Source organism: Saccopteryx bilineata, chromosome 3 (assembly GCF_036850765.1).
Source record: "Saccopteryx bilineata isolate mSacBil1 chromosome 3, mSacBil1_pri_phased_curated, whole genome shotgun sequence".
In the NCBI taxonomy this organism is placed as follows: Eukaryota; Metazoa; Chordata; class Mammalia; order Chiroptera; family Emballonuridae; genus Saccopteryx; species Saccopteryx bilineata.
The window spans coordinates 285,667,643-285,686,637 of record NC_089492.1 but is presented as its reverse complement, the minus strand read 5'-3'; the positions used below and the strand labels follow the sequence as shown (position 1 = coordinate 285,686,637).

General features: G+C 46.9%; 2 protein-coding genes across 2 annotated transcripts in view; one reads left to right on the top strand and one right to left on the bottom strand.

The window, feature by feature from the left end:
• Positions 1–18,995, bottom strand: part of MTOR (mechanistic target of rapamycin kinase) — a 120,490-nt gene that overhangs the window by 52,752 nt on the left and 48,743 nt on the right. The window lies entirely within an intron of this gene.
• Positions 11,173–17,996, top strand: ANGPTL7 (angiopoietin like 7). Its single transcript, XM_066270443.1, has 5 exons — positions 11,173–11,812; positions 14,029–14,129; positions 14,674–14,868; positions 15,477–15,675; positions 15,902–17,996. Exons 1-5 carry the CDS (start codon positions 11,443–11,445, stop codon positions 16,069–16,071), a joined length of 1,035 nt encoding a protein of 344 aa, XP_066126540.1. The 5' UTR covers positions 11,173–11,442; the 3' UTR covers positions 16,072–17,996.

Here is an 18,995-nt window from a genome sequence, read left to right as displayed (position 1 = left end):
GCGCCCCAGTCAACTTTGCTCCAGTGGAGCCTGGCTGTGGGAGGGGTAGAGAGAGAGAGAGAAAGAAAAGAGAGGGGGAAGGGTCGAGAAGCAGATGGGCACTTCTCCTGTGTGCCCTGGCCGGGAATTGAACCCAGGACTTCCACACGCTGGGCCAATACTCTACCACTGAGCCAGCCAGCCAGGGTGAGAGCTGCTTATTTGGAGCTGATGTTCAGCACTCTCCACACTCTTAAGTGATGTGTCCTGTAGAAGTCTGCAAGTCGGCTCTGAGAATCAGAGTGCCTATACCCTGCGGGTGAGCACAGGGTTCCGTGCTGAGCCAGCCAGGCTGTCCCCATGTTATACAGCATCTCCAGGCCCTTCCTGGCTGGACCCGGGGCCTGGGTGCCATAGCACAACGCAGCATAAAGCAGTGAGAGGCTGCACAGCTCCAAAGTGTCAAAGCACACCACGTGTGCTGGCCGGGTTTCCAACCCAGGGGCCTGTCGGAGGTGTGTTGTAAAAATGATGAATGGCTGTCACATCTCCTCGCTGGGCTGATTTAGGGAGCTACTGGCAGGCACATCACTCCCAGCTTGTCAGCCAGTTAATTACTTCCAACTTTATCTTTCTTGTCAACACTTCTTGACAAATTGGCCATTATCTTTTTATTCTACAACAATGAGCACTGCTCCTTTTCTGGAGCTGCCTGGAGGGTCTCCTCCTCCTCGCTGTTCCTTCACGAAATGAAGAGCTCTGAGGGAGATCAGAATGGAGCTGCCAGGAAAGGCAGGCGGAGAAATGCAGGGGAAGGGCTGACAAACCGAGTCCAAAGCTAATTTTCAGTTACTTTGACTCAAAGTAGATTTTGGGTAAAATCCTGATTTCTTGGCTTCTCCATGTCCAAGGGCTCTGACTCAGTCTATTATGTGGATGAAGTTGGGAAACAAAAGTTAAATGAACTGGCACCTAGTGGCCTGGCAGCCTCAAACTCTCCACACTTAACTGTATAAGCAGATGTGAGCTGCCGTTTTACTCCATTAGGGAGCGAGGCCGCACTGTAGGAGTACTGATGCACGTCCTGGGATCAGGGAAAAGGAAAAAAATGTGCCTACCTCCTTGGTAAGGAAAAGCTGACAGAAGAGGACCTGGACACACTATATAACTGGATTACCAACATTCCAAGCCAATGAGATGTCCGAAAGAATCTGGAGAGACTAATGTCACCACTAGGACAGACTGTCACAGTGGGCCACGGGGCAGAACCCTGCACCTACTACATTTCATCAGTTCTAAGACACACTTTTTTCACACTTTATTGTCTCCGAAGTCACAATACAGCTCATAATTCAAGGCTTCGGAGCGCTGACACAGCTTAACTTCCAGCAGCTTGCTCCCCCACCGCCACACAGTACAGAAAAATCAGAAGCAGCTTCTCTAACTCAACATGAGCAGTCTATTGGGCTTCAAGGCGTCCCCAAGGATGAGCTAGATGCAGAGGAAGACAGAGCTTTACTACTGACCTACTACAAGCCTCTCTCTTTACAATGGCCTGGGCTGCAATGAAAGACCCCTGTCCCTCCGGCCAATGCTAGGAGAATCCCTAGGACAATTCCTTGCGCAGCTCCTCATAGATGACCCGCATTCTGCACTGAAGAGCTGCTTTCCTTGGGGTCTGTGAGATGCTCTGTAAAGGCAACCTACTGTCCAGTGAACTACTCAGAAGTCTTCAGAGTGGCCGAAAATAAACTCATGCTCCACTGGTGACGGGTGCGAGACTGACCTCTTGGGCATGGCCAGCCATAAAGAGGATCACAGAAAAAGATGGGGCAGAAAAGAAGGCTACAATCAGTGCCTGTGCTCTGGCTGCACTGTGGCTCCCTTCTTATGCCAACTCTTTGCTGCCTGGAGCTTTTTTATAGGGGTCCAGATTCCTCGAGGCACACTGGCGTTTCTGAAGTCAGCAGGAGCTCAGAGGTCTGGAATGTGTTTTGACCAAGAAGTGAGGAGCTTTGAGCAAATCCTTACCCTTCTGGACAAAGTGTATTTTCTTCCAGCAGAGGTGCGGAGGAAAAACAAGACTGTGTACCTTTTTCGGGAAGCCAGGAAACAACTGTAAAAGCAGGACTCATACTTCCAAGCAACACAATAGACACCTTGGGAACATGTGTTTAGAATTAAGACACAGAGTGGGTTTTGTTCTTCCATCTAGCCTCTCCTGTAGTCTGGAAAGCCCAGTCACCATTGCCATTAATTGGTTGCTCAGGCACAACTGGCTCAGCTTCTTCAAATTCTTATGGAATTACAGGCCCACTTTCCCGTTAGTGCTGCCTAAGTCAGGGCGGCAGAGGGGTAGCCCAGAGGGCAGCTCTGCAGTCCCCAGGTGGCTGGGCAGGACTCGTCACCTTGTCCTGCGGCCTCACCCCCCCACCTCTGACAGGGTTCTTTAACAGTGTTTTTTCCTACAATTACAATGTAGTGGGCATTATTTGTTAGGTTCCTGGATACGTTATGGGGAACACAGCCACCCAGAGACATGGCTGTTTTTATGGGGACATGGTGCTTTCTTTGTCCTGTCTTCAGCATTAGCAGCTGGAGCGGCCCTTCGGGCCATGATGTAGGGTGACTGACAGGCCCATCAGGCTGAAGGAATCGGAGATGCCATTTACACAGACCTCCAGCATCAGCAGAGTGTGACAAAGCCCTACCCACTGCGCGTCCCTTTGCTAGATTTCTTCACAAAGAAAGGTGAGACACAAATCAATGGTTTCCAGGCATACACAGGAATTATACGATAATGATGCTCCCTCAAGTTACTGATTAAATAAAGAATGTTGAACTAAATTATCGCAACTCTTTCAGCTCTTTCTTTGATTCTCTAACTATGACCTGTGGAAGAAACGTGGACTTCCGGTAGGAGAGAAGGTTGTGCCCTACGATGAAGGCCTGACCACGACAGAATACTGGCAATGACCACGCAAACAGATGCTTCTGCTGGGATTTTAGTCTTTCATTTGACAAGTTCCAATTAAGTCTCCCTTTCGTCTTCAGCTCTGTGCTGAAGCAGACACACCAAAACCAAACTGCAGCAGGTGCTACGGAGGTCAACACCATGGAGAAAAGAGAGTGCTTAGACAGAGGACAACATGGGGGGCTTACTTTAGATTCGGGCAGGCAGGGAAGGCTTTGCCGATGAGATGATAATCACATACTGGCTGGACACTGACTAGGTGTCAGACACTATTTATTTTAAGTGTTTAATGTGCACTATTTTTAAAGAAAGTTCCTAAAGTACACCACACACATACATAGGGAAGTATATACAGTGTACAGCTTGATAAGTTATCACAAAGTGAAGACACCCTTGTAACCACTCCAACTGAGAAACAGACAACACACTGCCAGTATCCCAGAAGCACCCCCAGCTTCCCCCAGTCACGGCGCCTGTCCTCATCCTCAGAGGTAACAACTCCCAGACTTCTGACACAGTGGGTGAGTTCTGCCAGGTTTGGAACTTTATATAAACATGCTACATTATGTTTGTGAGACAGAGCCTTGTTGCTGCATGCCATGGTAATCTTTTCTATCATGGTATATTCACTATATGAACGTACCATAATTTATGTATTTTATTGTTGATGGACATTTAGGTTGTTTTCAGTATTTGGCTATTATTAGTGGCAATACTACGAACATTCTCACATATATCCTTGGTGCACGAGCATACACATTTCTGTTGGGAATACACCTAGAAGTAGAATTGCTGGGGTACAGTGTATACTCAGCTTTAGAAGATACTGACAAGTTGCTCTCCAAAGTAGTTCCAACAATTTACATTTCTACCCCAATATAAAAATCCCAACTGCTCCACATCTTTGTCAACACTTGGTATTTTCAATGTTTTCCATTTTAATTGGCAAGTACTGGCACTTTATAGTTGGTTTTGTTTTTTTGTTTTTAGATTTTATTTATTCATTTTAGAGAGAGGAGACAGACAGACAGAGAAGGGAGGGAGGAACAGAAAGCATCAACTCCCATATGTGCCTTGATCAGAGAAGCCTGGGGTTTCGAACCAGCGACCTCAGCGTTCCAGGTCAATGCTTTTACCCAACGCACCACCGCAGGTCAGGCCTGGCATTTTACAGTTTTAATTTGCAATTCTATAATGTTGAAGGAGCTTGACAGCTTTTCATGTGTTTGCTGGCCTTTTGGATATCCTCTTTGAGACACAAGTGCCTGCTCCCATCTCTTGCCAATCTTTTAATTGGCTACCTTTAAAAAAGTTGATGAGTTCTACAATCTCCATACAACATCAGGATGGTTAACTCTTTCATGGACCAGCCTGAAATTCCTGGCGGACTAGCAGTTAAAAACCACTGGCCTAAGGCCCTGGCCGGTTGGCTCAGCGGTAGAGCGTCGGCCTGGCGTGCGGGGGACCCAGGTTTGATTCCTGGCCAGGGCACATAGGAGAAGCGCCCATTTGCTTCTCCACCCCCCCCTCCTTCCTCTCTGTCTCTCTCTTCCCCTCCCGCAGCCGAGGCTCCATTGGAGCAAAGATGGCCCGGGTGCTGGGGATGGCTCCTTGGCCTCTGCCCCAGGTGCTAGAGTGGCTCTGGTCGCGGCAGAGCGACGCCCCGGAGGGGCAGAGCATCGCCCCCTGGTAGGCGTGCCGGGTGGATCCCGGTCGGGCGCATGCGGGAGTCTGTCTGCCTGTCTCTCCCCATTTCCAGCTTCAGAAAAAAAAACCAACAAACAAAAAACAAAACAAAAACAAACAAACAAAAAAAAACCCACTAGCCTATGTTACCTTCTAGAAGCTTTAGTTTTTGCCTGGCCTGTGGTGGCACAATGGATAGAGAGTGGGCCTAAAATGCTGACGTCACTGGTCCAAAACCCTGGGCTTGCCAGGTCAAGGCACAGACAACAAGCAAGCAACGAACAACTAAAGGGAAGCAACTATAAGTTGATACTTCTTGCTGCTCCTCCCCTCTCTCTGTAAAATCAATTAAAAAAAATCTCAGAAGCTTTAGTTTTACCATGCATATTTAGAATTGAAATCTCCCTTGAACGTTAAAAATATAAAACATTCTCATGTATTACAATCCATTCATTTCCTACTGCTCATGTTCAACGTTGTGGTGTGAGGTAAGGGTCAAGAGCCTCCCCATGCCTCACATTATAGCTCTCTAGATGACCTAGCAGAACTTACTGGAAAGACTGTACTTTCTTTACTGTTCTGTGGTGCTACACTGTCATCAATCAAGTGTCTATATATGTGTGGATCTGTCTCTAGATGTTTAATTTTGTTCTATTTATCTACGTGTCTATCCTTGTGCTAATACTGCCTTAATTACTTGCTGTAGCTTTGTGATAAATCAGATTTCTAGTAACGAATTCCTCTAAATGTTTTTTCTCCTTTAAAACTGCCTTAGTTATTGGCCCTGGCCAGTTGGCTCAGTGGTAGAGCATTGGCCCATGTGTGGATGTTGGATTTGGTTCCAGGCACACAGGAGAAGAACCCATTTGCTTCTCTACCCTTCCCCCTCTCCTTCCTCTCTGTCTCTCTCTTCCCCTCCCGCAGCCGAGGCTCCATGGGAGCAAAGTTGGCCCGGGCGCTGAGGATGGCTCTGTGGCCTCTGCCCCAGGCGCTAGAATGGCTCTGGTTGCAACAGAGCGATGCCCCAGATGGGCAGAGCATCGCCCCCTGGTGGGCATGCCGGATGGATCCTGGTTGGGCGCACGTGGAAGTCTGACTGCCTCCTCACTTCTAACTTCGGAAAAATACAAAAAAAAAAACAAAACTCAAAAACAAAAACTAAAGAAAAATACTGCCTAAATTATTATTTATTTTATCACACCTTAAAAGTTTCTGTTTCCAGTCAGAAATAGCCTTAAAACAGAAATAACATCAGCTTTAGTGCCTATTCACAATACAAAACAAAAACATAAAAAAGACTCCATTTGCCAATGAATTATTTGTTCCTAAAAATATCAAAAGTGCAAAATATTCACTTTCTTTTCAGGTCTGTCTTGAAAGTATAATTATTCTCCTTGACAGAATGGACAGAGTCAGCAGCTGCCACCCTGCATTTGTCTTCGAGGGACGATGGCAGGTATTTGAACGTGAACATTTCATTTGTTAAAGTATTTTGCATCAGCTGTTAAAGAATTGTCCTTAAAAAAAGAAGTGTGAGTGTTTCTAATCTGATTTCCCAAACAAAGCAAATCATTTAAAACACATCCAGCCTGGCCTGTGGTGGCCCAGTGGATAAAGCTTCAACCTGGAATGCTGAGGTCGCCAGTTTGAAACCCTGGGCTTGCCTGGTCAAGGCACATACGAGAAGCAACTACTATGATGAGTTAATGCTTTCCACTCTTCCCTCCTTTTCTCTCTCACCTCTCTTTAAAAAAGTCAATTAATAAAATCTTAAAAAAACCACATACACATTTGGATACCATTTCTCTTTATATCAGGAAAACATTTATGTACTATTAGCTATCTTTAGTCTTCTATTTAACTTAATCCTTGCAAAAATCATGAGATGAAATATTATGATTTTTATCTCTATTTCACAGATCGGTAGACTCAGAGAAATTATGAAATTTGCCCAGGATCATATAATTATCAAGTTATATCTGGGGTTAGATATAACTACCAAATTAAATCTGGGATTAGAACCAGGTTTGATTCTAGACCCAAGTATTTCAGTCCTTCGCCCACCACTTCTTCAGTCCTCAAGTCAGATAACTCCCTCAGGGCATTTAATATGAATGCATTACAATTTTACGGAATTCCAATGTTCTAAGCCACCCATTTCCAGTTAAAAATCTTGTCTGGCAGCTACAAATGCCAGTTTCCTGGTAAGTCTCAGGACAACAAAGCAAAAGAGGTAAAAGTTTCTCGGGTTTCTTCCCCATCCCTGTGTCTTCATAATGATTATCATATGCTTCACAGGGACTTGAGAGGTCCCTTAGGCCTGGCTGCCCTCTACCCTCTCCAGCCTTAACAGCCCTAACTCTTCTGCCTTCTGGACACTCAAGCCACGCTCAAGTACTCAGATTCCCCTTGTTAGCGCCGTCTTTCACGTGGCTGCACCTTTGCCCAGAGTGCCCTCGCCTACTCCTGGCTACATCCTCCTTTCTCTTTAAAACCTGGGTATTCCTTCCCTTGGGAGGCCTTCTAGAACCTCAGGTGGGCTGGGCACCCCTCCTCTTCTGTGACCCCCAGGCCAGCATGTCATACATCCTAAGAATTCGGCTGGCTTGGCTGACCTTGTCTTATTTGCGTGCTGGTTCATGGAACAGATGTTTGCTACAAAGTTCCAAGAGAGAGCTGAAACATTTTTGCTAGGTGTTATAAATAGTCCATTCTGGGAGGAGGCTTGAAAGGAATGGTTTCTAATCTGCCTAGGGTGGACTCTCTGAGAGAAGTGGCCCTTCTCTCAGGTTGGGGAAGAGATGGCATAGCTTCTGGGATGGACTTGGGCGCTCAGCTGAGCTAAAAATAGGCCTGAGTGATAGAAGGGTCAGGTACTAAGTGGCTACATACAGTAGGGCAAGCTGTGATTCATAAAAAGACTTCAGAAGATGCAAAATATCCCACGAAGTATACAAAGTAACAACTAGGCAGGTTCTTCTAAGATGTACTTATCCATTCATAAACCGGGAGTCTGGTTCTGAGGGCAACTGTTTCTCTCCCTCATCAATTTTGGAAAGGATGGTTGAAGAGTAGGCAGGGGCAGGAATGCATTAGGAAAGGAGAAGTCTTTCCAACGTGGACATTTTCAAGAAAAGGAGACATCGCACACCCACTCGGAGGAGGGGCCTCCTCTAGGCCTCCCCAGCACTGTTGTCCTCCGACTGCTTGAATGTGACCAGGCCTCAGTGCAGCCCGGGGCTGAGCAGCCCAGACTGTGGCCTTTGAGAGCTTCTAGGCCAGGGGTCGAGAACCTATGGCTCGCAAGCCAGATGTGGCTCTTTTGATGGCTGCATCTGGCTCGCAGACAAATCTTTAATAAAAATAATAATAACGTTAAAAATATAAAACATTCTCATGTATTACAATCCATTCATTTCCTAACGCTCATGTTCATAGTTGTGGGTGGCTGGAGCCAATCACAGCTGTCCTCTGGGACAACACCAAATTTTTATTGAATAATATGTAACATACACGGGTCGTTGTATGGCTCTCACGGAATTACATTAAAAAATATGTGGCATTCATGGCTCTCTCAGCCAAAAAGGTCCCCAATCCCTGTTCTAGGCTAAGTAATAGCTCCCTGGCTTTTCTCATCCGCAATATAAGCTTGATTTTCAAAAACATCTTTCCCAGGAGCACCAAGCTGACCCCCTCTTTCACCCCCAGAAAAATGGAGAAAAGGAAAAACTCTAAGGTACCCAAACCATGTTCTCCATCCTTTTTGTTATTTCTCATGTTCAGAGAAGGAAACGAAAGCCTCCCAGAGCAGGGAGAACCGCTGTATCCACGGGCTTCCTGGTTTTCCCCACGGGCTGAGCTGCACTGAAATTTAGACTCTAGGACATGGAAGGGCCATGGATGCTCTCAAGCACAGATCATCTCCTGGGATGGGGAATACTTTGAACTAGCTATTTTATTTAAGAAAATGGGGGGTGTGTGTGAATTGACATTTGGGCAGATTATGCAATATGAGAAAATCTTCAAATAAGAAAAGCTTGCCTCCAATTTATGCCTTATGTTAGAATGGGTTATTCTTATTCAAAAATGCCTTAGCTATTCATTTTTTTTTTTTTTGTATTTTTCCAAAGTGAGAAGTGTGGGTTAGCAGACAGACTCCCACATGCACCCTACCGGGATCCACCCGGCATGCCCACCAGGGAGCGATGCTCGGTCCATCTGGGACACTGCTCTGCTGCAACCAGAGCCATTCTAGTGCCTGAGGCAGAGGCCACAGAGCCATCCTTACTGCCCGGGCCAACTCTGCTCCCATGGAGCCTTGGCTGCGGGAGGAGAAGAGAGAGATAGGGAGAAAGGAGAGGGGGAAGGGTGGAGAAGCAAATGGGCGCTTCTCTCGTGTGCCCTGACGGGGAATCGAACCCGGGACTTCCACATGCTGGGCTGACACTACCGCTGAGCCAACCGGCCAGGGCCTATTTTTTTTATTTTTATTTATCTATTTTAAAATCACATATTAAAATAGTTTATTTCTGTTTCCAGTAGGTAGTATTCTTAAAACAAAAATACAGAAAAGAACCATCAGACAGTAGGCACTCATGCTAATAACTAGAGCTTGTGATCCAAACTCTCCTACCTTTCTTAGAAAGGATTGCTACATGGGTTGCAAATATGAATTGATTCATTTTCTGCCCAAATATGAAAATCTATTCATAACACTTCCTGTTTAGGCAGGGGACACGGCTCCGGGAAAACAAACATAAAGGTGACTGGAACCCACAGTACTCCACTGTTCCGTGATGGCTTCTCTACCATCCTGCTATACAGGCGCTCAGAGACAGCAGGGCCAGATGCGATGTTACAGGGCTGAGTGGCACACACCACTTCTGTGGCACACGGCTTGAGCCAGTGTCATTTGATGGCTACGAGACCATTTTGAAGACCCTCATGGAGTTTAGCAGACCCTGTCAGATGCTGACAGTGGGGGCCAGGTTTATGTTAGTGAAATGAACTCCATGGAGCAAAGACTGCAGAGCCCAGCAGGGCTAGATATCTGCAAAGTGAGAGCAGGGACCGGCTGACAGAGCCAACTGTAAACAGCAGCTCTTGAGCAGAATGACAAGTTGCTATAGGGTGCCAGCAACATCCTGGTCCCTTAGTAGGCAAAGACGACGATGTGAGAAAATGAACCCTGATCCGTGTGATTTAGAGAAGAAAAAAGCTGGTTTGGTAACTCCAGCTGCCCAGACAGAGATGGCTTCCTGAGCAGCTAGAAGCCCTCACCAGCAAGGACGCTGCGGGTCGTGGCAGGGAAGGAGTTGTCAAGGGTCAGCCTGGCTTGTGTATGAAGGAGCCACATGAATAGCAGCAGTACAAGAGCTGCCCCAGTGGCTCCACGTCATGGAGAGCGCAGGGTACGTTCCAAAGACAGGATCACTGTTTAAGGACAAAGAGACCTTTGTGTACATTTCTCAGTGAAAAACTCATTTTAAGGATTTAAGGTTTGCTGAAATCCCAGGTTTTTTCCATTTATTTTCAAAGGAGGAAAACTCTTCAAATATAGTACATGAAAAACTATAATATACTTATTTTCAGGGATATATATACATATATATATGTCATAAATAGAGAATAATTTCAGATTTGCAAACCATACTACATGGGAAGAGGAAGATGAGATTCTAGATATGGGTTTATTTGATGATGGGGATTCTTTTTTCTATGATTTAATATATTTTCAAAGTTTTGAACCATGCACCAACGGTTCTCTGTTCCGCCTGAAGACCGCTGGAAATGTGGGTGACCAAACCCAGAACCACATCCATCACTCCTGAGCTTTCATCCCTGCCGTCGCCTCTGATACCTCCTTACGAAAGGTCAAGCATGAGAAGCCCACTCTTTGTTGAAGGAGAAAGTATGTAAAAAGAAAGATAAGCAAGCATGTCCTGTGACTACAAACTACTAAGTCTTTTTTTGCTTCCTAAGAAGTTTTATTCCATCCTCCTCTTTCTAGAGCTTTTCTAAGTTGTAAATGTTCAAATGTGAGACAGCATTCGATTCAGGTCGTATAGGGGTTTTCTAAAACACTGAGTGATGATCAGAGAAAAAAATGAGCAGCTTTGTTAAAAGCACATTCAGCAGGATGCCAAAATGTAGCAGATCCTGCCATAAACAGCACGGGCTACATTAACAGGTCTCCCTGGGTGTGTGGAGTCTTATTCCCCACTCTCTGTGCCTACCGTCTGCTCACCCATGGTTACATAACCCTTAGAATGGAATTTGGAAAGCCCTCTGACACTGCCCCGCTTGCTGATAGAGCTGAGCCAGTGGCTGGCAGGGGCATAATCTAATAGGCAAAACTGGAAACACAAATTCACAGTCCTCTTGTCTCGCCCAGAGACTGTGCAGGCAAGGAAAGGCTCGCCCCTGCCCCCCTCCTCCCCGTCTCTGGCCTAAGTTTACGCTGACTTCACCCAACAGGCACCTGACCCTCCCAGATGAGCTGGGAGGGGCCACAGCGCCATGCACATGGGGTGGAGGTGGAGGCAGCAGACAATATTTAAGATGCTGAGTTTGTTGGGCATTTGGGGTTGGGGAGGAAAGCTATAAGGATACCCAACTAAGCTGCACTTTCAGAAACGCGAGCTTTGACAAAAGCTAAGAAAGAGCAAGAAAAGAGAAAACAACAGAGTGGTAGCCATCAAGAGCGAAAGTGTGAGGTTCTAATTGCTGCAGCTTTGCGAGCCTCAGCCAGGCAGACCCAGATACCTCCAGAGAAAGAGCCTTCCTTACTCAGACCGGGCAAGATGCTGAAAAAGACTCCCTCAGCCGTGACCTGGCTCTGCATTTTCATCTTGGCCTTCGTCAGCCATCCAGTATGGCCACAAAAGCCCCCTAAGCGCAAGACGCCTGCACAGCACAAAGCAGCCGCCTGCTGTGCGGAGGTGAAGGAGCTCCAAGCCCAGGTTGCCAACCTGAGCAGCCTGCTGAGTGAGCTGAGCAGGAAGCAGGAGAAGGACTGGGTCAGTGTGGTCATGCAGGTGATGGAGCTGGAGAGCAGCAGCAAGCGCACAGAGGCGCGCCTCACGGAGGCTGAGGGCAAGTACTCGGAGATGAACAACCAGATCGACATCATGCAGCTGCAGGCAGCGCAGACGGTCACGCAGACGTCAGCAGGTAAGCAGCACGAGTCCTGACTTTCTCAGCAGCTTGCATTCAGATCGCCCAGGGTCTCCTGTCTATGGCACTGCTCCTAGATAACCTGTAACCAGGACTATTACCGGGGGGTCCCTTTGGGAGTATACTTTCCTGAGTAAGGCTCACAGAAGATTCCTTTTGATTTCTAATGCACTGTGGATTTACCCAGTACCTTCACAGGTCTCCCACTCACAGTGCTTCAGCACACTGAAGGTGTGATTACCATCTTAGAGCACAGAGCGATCACACGGTTTGCCCCAAGTCATACACAGCAAGTCTTAGAGGGTTCCTGACTGGTTCCCTTCCTTACCCAGATCCCACAGGCTGTATGTACCCTCTGCCCCAAGGAAGCAAGCGTGGACCCCAAAACCATAACATCTGCTGCTCTGGAAGCCAAGTTTTCCCAAACAATTCTCTCACGTCTCTAAAGTGGAATGGGCATAAATGGAAAACCGAACTCTTCTCATGGCTCAGACGAGGGTAGACACTGCCAGGGCTGTCTGAGGAATTCCTTTGTGTTCAGGGAAGGACAGGCTCCTCGGGGTTCCTCAATTTTGATGCTGTACAGCAGCCCACGATCTCAAATAACCTTCTTTCCAATAATACAGCAAACGAGAAAATGTAATGTTGAAATTTGGATTTTTAAAAAGCCAAAAATAAGACACACTTAATGTTTTCTCTTGCAAAATAACTTTTAGTTTTTGGTCAGCTTGGCTCAGATGGTTGGCCACAGTGAATTTGCTAGAGAGAAATTTGGTTTTCTGAAAGTATCAGGAAACGATTAGTTGTAAGGAGCATATCCTATAGATATGTCATTTTATGCTGAAAGAAAAACTTTTTGCTCACACTGTAAACTAAGTCAAGAACAAAGAGCAGAGTAGGTCACTGGTTACCTTCAGTTCAAATGAAAAGGCGTTAATATAAAATTAAGCTTAAAAAACTGTTATCTAAATCAATACATGCTCGTCCTGACCCTCAGTGTGGGACTAGACGTTTTCACAGGCCATTTTCCAGCCAAGGGAGTCCTGACTGGGTCTGTGAGATGAAACCAGGCCACACAGATGCATCTGCTCCTCCAAACGGGGTTTCCTCGCCTCCCAGCAGGGAGTTAGTTGGAGTCGAATGCAGCTCTCCTGCTGGCCTCTTACTCTTCTCGCCCAGAATAACATTCCTTATTTTCTTCTGTATTACAAGGGGCTAGGTCACCTTTGTATTCTGTAAACAGGCTGCTCCTTGGGGAGAGCAGTATTTTGAGGCTTTCCTGAGTACAGGAAGTGAAGGACTCTGCTGGCAGAGGCAGCCTCTCCCCTCCTAGCATGCTCTGCTTTGACCATTGCCACGGCAGAAATGTCACCATCTGCTGGGTGTGTGCTCTTCTCGAAGGCCCAGCGTAATGGTCACCATGAGAAGTTCCCAAGAGACAGGGGGCAGAAGCATCTCTGGTCAGTGGGAGGTCCCACTCTCTAAATCCTATCAGGAGAGGCTGTCCCTTCCACTATGTCTCCAATATTTAGAACAAGGAGACAGAGTCTGGCATAAAGCAGCAGCCCCAGGGCAGCCGGGGAATCATTTAAATCAACTCCAGAGTGAAAACCAGCCTGTGCAATGCTCTCATTTCCTTGTTCTAATAATCAAGGGTTATTAGAGTACATCTAAGGATTCCTCAGAGTATATCTGCATTGGCCTAGCAGTGTGAGATTAAGGGGGAAAAGGTAAGATTATAAATCTACCTCCTTTAATTAGGGCTCTAAGTAGCCATTACCTCTGAAAAACAATACCAGACCCCATGAGATACTGATGATTACCTAGGACTGTCCCAGTAGTTGGATCTATCAAAGCCTCTGTTATCAAAGCCCCTCGTGCACTGTAATAATTCCAGAATCTGTGGCCTAGAACGATTGCAGGATAATTTATTTCCAAGTAAACCCGAAATTACCTGTTTGATTGTCTCACTTATGCTCTCAAGGTGAAGGGCTTCCCCCACCCCACAGGCCTGACCAGTGAAGCCAAAACACACCCACCCATTTTTGGTTTCCCACATCCAGACAATGCCTAATAATGAATACCCATGTGTATTTCATGGTAGAACTGAAGTCTATGCTTAAACTTTCGTTCTCTATGCAGCAGGAAGGCCCGCCTGGCAGGGAGCCTGGGCTCACACACATGCTCACTGCTGCGGTCTGTCCCTGTTGTAGATGCCATCTATGACTGCTCGTCCCTCTACCAGAAGAATTACCGCATCTCTGGCGTGTATAAGCTTCCTCCCGATGACTTCCTGGGCAGCCCTGAGCTGGAGGTGAGGCCATCACCACCCACTGCCCATGTCCTGCCATCTGTCCTCCACACCTTCACAGGGACAACAGTGTTAAATCAGAATCTAACAAAAGGGAAACTCAAGACAAACAAACAAACATACCAAATACTCAATTTGCATGGGGGGGGGGTTCCAGGCATCTATTTTGTCCTTTCAAACCATCATCAGCCATACCCAACCTTCTAACTAACACAGGTTAGACAATTCTGGAATCACTGCCTACCTAGCTAAAATCTCTTGCCGTGCCCTAGAGCAGCTAGCCTTTGGGGAAGAAGAGAAGAGAGACCATGGAGGGGCCTATCAGAAGTACCTGGGGTTTTCCCTTCAGACCTGATATGCACTTAACTAGCCCCCATCCTCAGTGGGCATCCCGGCCCCAGCTCGCCCAGCTGGGGAGAATCCTGCCGCCATGACTGTGGAAGCGCACGTGTCCCCGACTCGCAGGAGGAGAAGGGAGGTGGAGCCTGCCCCACACTCCTGCCCCTGCCTCTGCAGGCCCCTGACCAGAGCATCCTTCCTGCTCCAGGTGTTCTGTGACATGGAGACGGCGGGCGGCGGCTGGACCGTGGTCCAGAGACGGAAGAGCGGCCTCGTCTCCTTCTACCGGGACTGGAAGCAGTACAAGCAGGGCTTTGGCAGCATCCGTGGGGACTTCTGGCTGGGGAACGAGCACATCCACCGGCTCTCCAGACGGCCCACCCGGCTGCGCGTGGAGATGGAGGTGAACACAGGGCCTGGGTTCTGGGGCTGGACTGGCCGCCACACATGACTGTGCACACTCTGGGGCACCATTCCTAGTCTTACTCACGTTAGGTTTGTGTATTTAAATGATTGTTTTCCTGCAGGTTGCAGTACAGTTGAGGAAGAATAGGCTCCTTCCTATTTTTCAGGAAGGTGAGGCTGCAGGTGCACAGGAAGAGGCCAAACTCGGCCAGAGCAGAAAAATCCAACAGTGACCTGGGGCCCAAGGTCCTCTAGGTGCAAACCTTACTGATACTGGTTGGTGACCCCATCAAAGGCCTTGAAGCATTACTAATATTCTCAAATTACTCTGTGACATCTCTAAGGGGGACCTGTACAGTGCACACTTACACCCGTGGACACAGAGTGAGGGGATACAGCAAGAGACAAATCAAGGCCGGGTGTTCACCCGGGAGAGCAGGGCAGTCTAGGACCCTGGTTTTCTGGGTCCCAGGTCTAACGGCACACAAATAAAGCTGACTAGGTCCCCAGCAGTGGAAAGAGGCAGGGCTGCGGCTGGAGAGAGGAGTGCAGGGGGAAGAAGTGACTCCTGCCTCAGGTTTGCTCAGGCTCTGCCTCCACCCACAGGACTGGGAGGGCAGCACGCGCTATGCCCAGTACAGCCACTTCGTGGTGAGCAACGAGCTGAACAGCTACCGCCTCTACCTGGGGAACTACAGCGGCACAGCGGGGAACGACGCCCTCATCTACCACAACAACACGGCCTTCAGCACCAAGGACAAGGACAACGACAACTGCTTAGACAAGTGTGCACAGCTCCGCAAAGGTGAGATCTGGGGTGAGGGGGGAGTTCAGGTATAAGCCCATAGTCCCACTTAAAGAGAAAGTGTGAATTATAACTGCATGGCTGACTTCCTGGCTTTGCTATTTCATTTATGTATTGGCTCTGTATTATTCAAAACATGCAAACAAATCCCTGAGGTTGGGTCTATCAGCCATTTCTGAGGGAGGACACACTTAGCTCTCAAGCGCTGGTCTGTTTCCTGCCCCAGGTGGATACTGGTACAACTGCTGCACAGACTCCAACCTCAACGGAGTCTTCTACCGGCTTGGGGAGCACAACAAGCACCTGGATGGCATCACTTGGTATGGCTGGCACGGCTCCACCTACTCCCTGAAACGGGTGGAAATGAAAATCCGCCCAGAGGACTTCCAGCCCTGAGCAGAGGCCTGTGTTGGAGCAGGGCTGGAGAGATGGAGACCAGTGGAGGTGGGACGGGGCGGAGGGAGAACTGAAGGGGGTAGAGACAGAAAATGGCCTACAGTCTCCAATGAGAGTTCGTTTCCGAGGCGCACAATACAATTACACGTACCCAGGATGCTACAGTAAGCGGGGTGAAGTGAGTGAACACAACGGGTCCTGGCACGCACTTTTCAGGGGGCTGCCCTGAGTGGGCCCTCTCTGCCAGGATCCCTGACCTAGCAGCAGCTTCTCATTCCACATAATTTTTCTATGAAAAAACTACTTGTCAGATGATTTGATCCATTTTCTTTAAGGCCTGATTAAGGTTGCATGAGCGCAGAAAAGAAGTCCCTTTGCTAAAAGGAACTATATACATTTTGAATCTCAAAGAGAGGTCCTGAGTATCAGAGAAAGGAACAAGAGGGAGCGGGCAGTGGGCGAGAGGAGATTCTAATTTTAAATCCAAATGAAAAAACCTTTAGTCTACACATTTCTTTTTAAAAAGACAAAAACTGCTCTGCTGCAGGTAAGCTGACCCCAGTAGGACTTGACAGCCAGAAACCACAGGGCCCGGGCGCTGCCGCTGGCCTCTGAGCACTGCCCCTGCTCGGGACACAGCACTGAGGGCGGCATGGGCGCTGCCGCTGGCCTCTGAGCACTGCCCCTGCTTGGGACACAGCACTGAAGGCGGGCACGGGCCTGCCAGTGGCCAGGGTGCCCCCGCGGGCACCCCTCATGGGTGCTTGCACAAACTGCCTGTGACTACTCACAGTCCACAGAGCTATTTTTACTGATTTTTAAGAAAAGAGTTTGAAGAGCTTTCTCTTTTATCTTGTCTATAAAAAACAAGCTAACAAATGAAGGTGGATATGCTGTTTATAAGCATTTTGCTTTGTGAAAATAAAATATAGGTTGTTTTAAACGTTCAAAGTTTCTTTTTCCTTCTATAATAAACTTTGAACACTTGTTTGTTTTCAAATTATCACCATTACCACTTTGACCATAGCAAAAAGTTGAAGTGAAAAGTCAGAGGGTGAACTGTGAGACCGAGACTCTGGGTTTCTCACAGTCTTCAGGAAAGCCAAGGGAGGAGCCGGAGTCATAAATCAAAAGGTGAGGGACTTTTACATAGGACCACAGTCACTAGAAGAGGTCAGATCTGGCCTACTCACCTCAACCCACGGAGGTCAATGTCGTCACCTAGCTTAAAAATACTTTGCAAACTACTTTTTACTTGAGTAAACTAACACATGCAGAGAGGAAAAATATCCTCAGCCATAATAGATGTCAAATGATTTTGACCTTTAGGAAGTCATTTTTCCTTGCCAAAAGGAACCATTACCAGTCAGTGTGAGGTAAGCCATAATTCTTCCTCAGTATTTTTAAATTGTATCTACAGTCTTTTGGCCGTTGGGAAACTACTTAATTTTAAAAACAAGAACCTTGGGGATTTTTCCAAGGAATAAACTGGGTAGAAAAGTATACTGGAGTAGGGCTTCCCATAGGACAGGTATTCAAACAGAAACTTCCTAAGGCAGGCAAGGGAACATGAGAATCTGAGCAGCCAGCACAATACTTCTAGAAAAGAGAGAATAAAAAGATCAGGGGGTCGGAAGGAGATAAAGAGAAGAATGAGCCTAAGATGCCTATGGCAGAAGTATGTATTGTTTCTCTCTCATTTCCTAAACACCTGACAACTAAAACAAAACTGAGGTTCTAGGCAACAAAAGCTATAATAAACAAATAGGACTCCTCAAACTAAAAAGCTTCTGCATAGCAAAGGAAATAATCAATATATTAAACTGGAAACCTATAGAATGGTTGGAAATATTTGCAAACTTTAACCCCTAGTAGGGATTAATATCCAAAATATAGAAAGAACTCATACAACTCAATAGCAAAAACCCCCAGATAATCCAATTAAAATGGGGCAAAGGAACTAAATAGGCATTTTTCCAAAGCAGACATTCAAACAGCCAATAAGCCCACCACTAATCATCAAAACCGCAATCATGTCACACAGCACACCTGGCAGGATGGCTATTACAAAACAAGTGTGGGCAAGGATGCAGATCGAGGGACACCTGGTGTGCTATGGGTGGCAATATAAATTGGTGCAGCCACTATGGAAAATGGTATGGAGGTTCCTCTAAAAGTTCAAAATGGAATCCCATGATTCAGGAATTCCACTTCTGGGTATATATCTGAAGGAAATGAAGTCACTAGGTCGAAGAGGCACCTGCATTTCCATATTCATTGCAGCATTATCTACAACAGCCAAGAAACAAACACAACCTAAATGTCCTTCACCAAATGACTGGGGAAAGAAAAGGTGAGTAACACACACATACACACACGAATACTGTTTAGCCATAAAAAGAAGGAAATTCTGTCATTTGTGACAACATGGATGAATCTGGAGGGCATTACGCTAAGTAACATAAGACAGAGACACAGACAAATACTATATGGTATCACTTATGTGAAACCAAAAAAAATCCCCAAACAACTAAAAGTTGATTTCACTGAAAAAGAATAGAATGGATGCCAGGACATGGGGGTAGGGAAATGGGGAGGTATAGGTCAAAGGGTACAAACTTTCCATTAAAAATAAGTAAGTTCTGGCCTGACCTGTGGTGGCGCAGTGGGATAAAGCGTCGACCTGGAACACTGAGGTCGCCGGTTCGAAACCTTGGGCTTGCCTGGTCAAGGCACATATGGGAGTTGATGCTTCCTGCTCCTCCCCCTTCTCTCTCTCTCTGTCTCTCTCTCTCTCACTCCTCTCTCTCTAAAAAAAAATCAATAAATAAAATATTAAAAAAAAAAATAAGTAAGTTCTGAGGACCCAATGTTCAGCATGGTGACTACAGTACTGTATATTGTATATTTGAAATTTAGCTGAG

Excerpts from the sequence above, each read along its gene's own strand:
- ANGPTL7 (XM_066270443.1), top strand. The coding sequence starts at position 11,443 with ATGCTGAAAAAGACTCCCTCAGCCGTGACCTGGCTCTGCATTTTCATC. Across the intron at positions 14,130-14,673 it reads TGGGCAGCCCTGAGCTGGAG|GTGTTCTGTGACATGGAGAC; the intron begins GTGAGGCCATCA and ends TTCCTGCTCCAG. Across the intron at positions 14,869-15,476 it reads GGCTGCGCGTGGAGATGGAG|GACTGGGAGGGCAGCACGCG; the intron begins GTGAACACAGGG and ends CTCCACCCACAG.